The sequence below is a fragment of the Lontra canadensis genome, unplaced genomic scaffold, assembly GCF_010015895.1.
Source record: "Lontra canadensis isolate GAN:19392208 unplaced genomic scaffold, GSC_riverotter_1.0 scaffold2574, whole genome shotgun sequence".
Classification (NCBI taxonomy): Eukaryota; Metazoa; Chordata; class Mammalia; order Carnivora; family Mustelidae; genus Lontra; species Lontra canadensis.
In genome coordinates, this window is record NW_022633558.1 from 1 (window position 1) to 2,490 (window position 2,490).

General features: G+C 54.6%; 1 gene segment (V, D, J or C); it reads left to right on the plus strand.

Moving 5' to 3' along the window:
* Positions 1 to 5: 5 nt before the first annotated feature.
* On the plus strand, positions 6 to 1,892 carry LOC116863727 (the record flags this gene model as incomplete). The annotated part of the segment is given in 2 exon segments: positions 6 to 147; positions 1,410 to 1,892. Coding segments are annotated over 2 exon segments (468 nt in total), but the record flags the coding sequence as incomplete, so codon positions are not given.
* Between the last annotated feature and the right edge of the window lie 598 nt (positions 1,893 to 2,490).

Genomic DNA, 2,490 nt, shown 5'->3' on the forward strand with positions numbered 1-2,490 from the left:
CCAGCCTAGAGGAGTGCCCCCACTTCCTCCACCACAGCTGCAGGTGGGGGGCTAGTGGGTGGGGCACGGCCTCCCAGGAGGGGTTTTTGTATGTGCTTGTGTCACAGTGTTATGAGTTCGGCGGAGGGACCCAGCTGACCGTCCTAGGTGAGTCTCCTCATCTCCCTCCTTCCTTCCCTGCTCTCCCAGAGGTTTGGGTGATTTTCTGCCTTTTTTTCTTTTCTTTTCTGTCCTGTCTCAGCCTTGGTCATGCTTTCACCTGGGATCCCAGCCTCTGGGACCCTGACCTCCTCCTCTCCCCATATGGATTTTCCTGCTTACTTCGTAGGTCATCACCAGCCCCTTACCTCCAAACCGAGAGGCAGGCAATGGTTGGGATGACGAAAAACTCCTCTCTCTGTCTGCCAGGGTCATGCTGGGTCCTACGTGTGCTCTGTTCTGGCCTTGTTGCTCCACCCTTATCTCTGGGAGCACTGGGGTCCGCCAACCTAAAGGGAAGAGGGCAGAGGGAGCATTGGGGGATGACCATTTGGTGCCTTTAGAGGGACCCAGCACCCTCAGGTCCTAGGCTGGGGGCACACAGGTTAGAGGTTCTGAGAAGGCCCCAGGGCTCTGGGACAAGGATCCAAGGATGGTTGCAGGGGTGGAGTGGCTCCCGCCGGCCTCTCCAGGCTGCCACCCAGCGCTATGTGCGCAGAGAGCCAAACAACACTGCAAGACAGGAGAGAGCAGGGAGGACAAGGTGCTCCAGTCAGGAAGCCTGGAACAGGGTCATGGAACAACAGGGTGTGGGGGAAAGACGGACTCCTGGCTCTTATGGGAAAAGACCAATTACAAAATGAAAGCCAGATCCCGTTGCACAGTATAGCTACTGAACTGACCGATTGGCCGGGCGAAACACCAAGGGACAAGGCAGAGGGGACACCCAAGAACCTTCAGGCAGACCGTGATCTTATGGGGTCCTTGGCTCATTACAGACTTCAAGAGAGATACATTTGGGTAAATATAATTGCCACAGAGGAAAGATCCAGAGGCCTCCAGAGCATAAATACCAGATCACAGGAGACCACAGGGAGTTCTTGTCATCCACTCTGGGGACAGACAGAATGTCACAGGAAGAGGGCAAGAGAGTGAGGGTCAGACATTTGTGTGACAGGCCAGGGCCCAGAGGGTTCTCAAGTCAGGAGATGGCAGGTGTACAGTGTGACAGCTACCCATGAGAGATGGGAAATAGTTGGGGGAAGATGCAAGCCACCCTCTTGAGAATAACTGCTCAGACAGAGGTTGGTCCCTAAACAGGGGCCCATTCCCTGGGCCTAGAGACCCACACCCACCTGATACACTAACATCAGGCTCTCCCGCAAATGGAAGTGGAATCAATGAACCACTGCCCCCACCATGCCCCGCAGGTCAGCCCACGTCCGCACCCTCGGTCACGCTCTTCCCGCCCTCCTCTGAGGAACTCGCCGCCAGCAAGGCCACCCTGGTGTGCCTCATCAGTGACTTCTACCCCGGCGGCGTGACGGTGGCCTGGAAGGCAGACGGCAGCCCCGTCACCCAGGGCGTGGAGACCACCAAGCCCTCCAAACAGAGCAACAACAAGTACGCGGCCAGCAGCTACCTGAGCCTGTCGCCTGACAAGTGGAAGTCTCACAGCAGCTTCAGCTGCCTGGTCACGCACGAGGGCAAAACCGTGGAGAAGAAGGTGGTCCCCTCACAGTGCTCAGAGCCCTGAGACTTTCAGGGATGGGAGCCTTCCTCTCCCAGATACCCCTTTCCCAGCTCACCATGTCCCCCTGAGTCCCTACCCAGGTTCTGCTCAGAGCAGGCAAGTCACAATGCCATCCCTGTTTATTATTTGCTCAATAAAGATCTCATCATTTATCATCTGATATTTCTGATGTGTATTTTCTTCTGGTTGTGCCTGGGTTAAAGTTTCGGTAATTAAGGGAAGGGACAGTTATGGAGCATGCGATATTATCCGCTCTTCGTCTACTCAACTAACTCTGAAAGGACCCCCTGTGAGCTCTGTTTGTCCCAGTCAGTGACACGGAGCAGGAAATAGTCCTGTGGATCTGGGAGGGCCACCATGCGATCCTTGTCACCTGTAAAGTGCAAACAGCTGAGTGAGATGGACCAGGGGGCCTCCGGGGTATCAGGGAGAAACAGGGAGGGTTCCAGGAGCCAGCAGTGGGCACAGACAACAATAAGAAGGAAGGTGATCCTTGAGCCAAAACAATGGCTTTTCAGAGCAGGAGGGAACTTCCCTGTTCCAATACAAATGACCCAGAGGGAGAGCGATTACCACCCAAGGAGCAGTCCGTGTTTGGCCCATTAGCAGGGAGCCAGGAAAGCTTTGAACAGTGCATCTTAGAAATACATTTCTCAAACTTCCACAATGCCTGTCAGCTATGTAAAGACCAGAGCAAGTTCTACAGCAAACAGCTTAACATTTTGTAGCCTAACACTCCCCAACCTAGTTGACTCTCC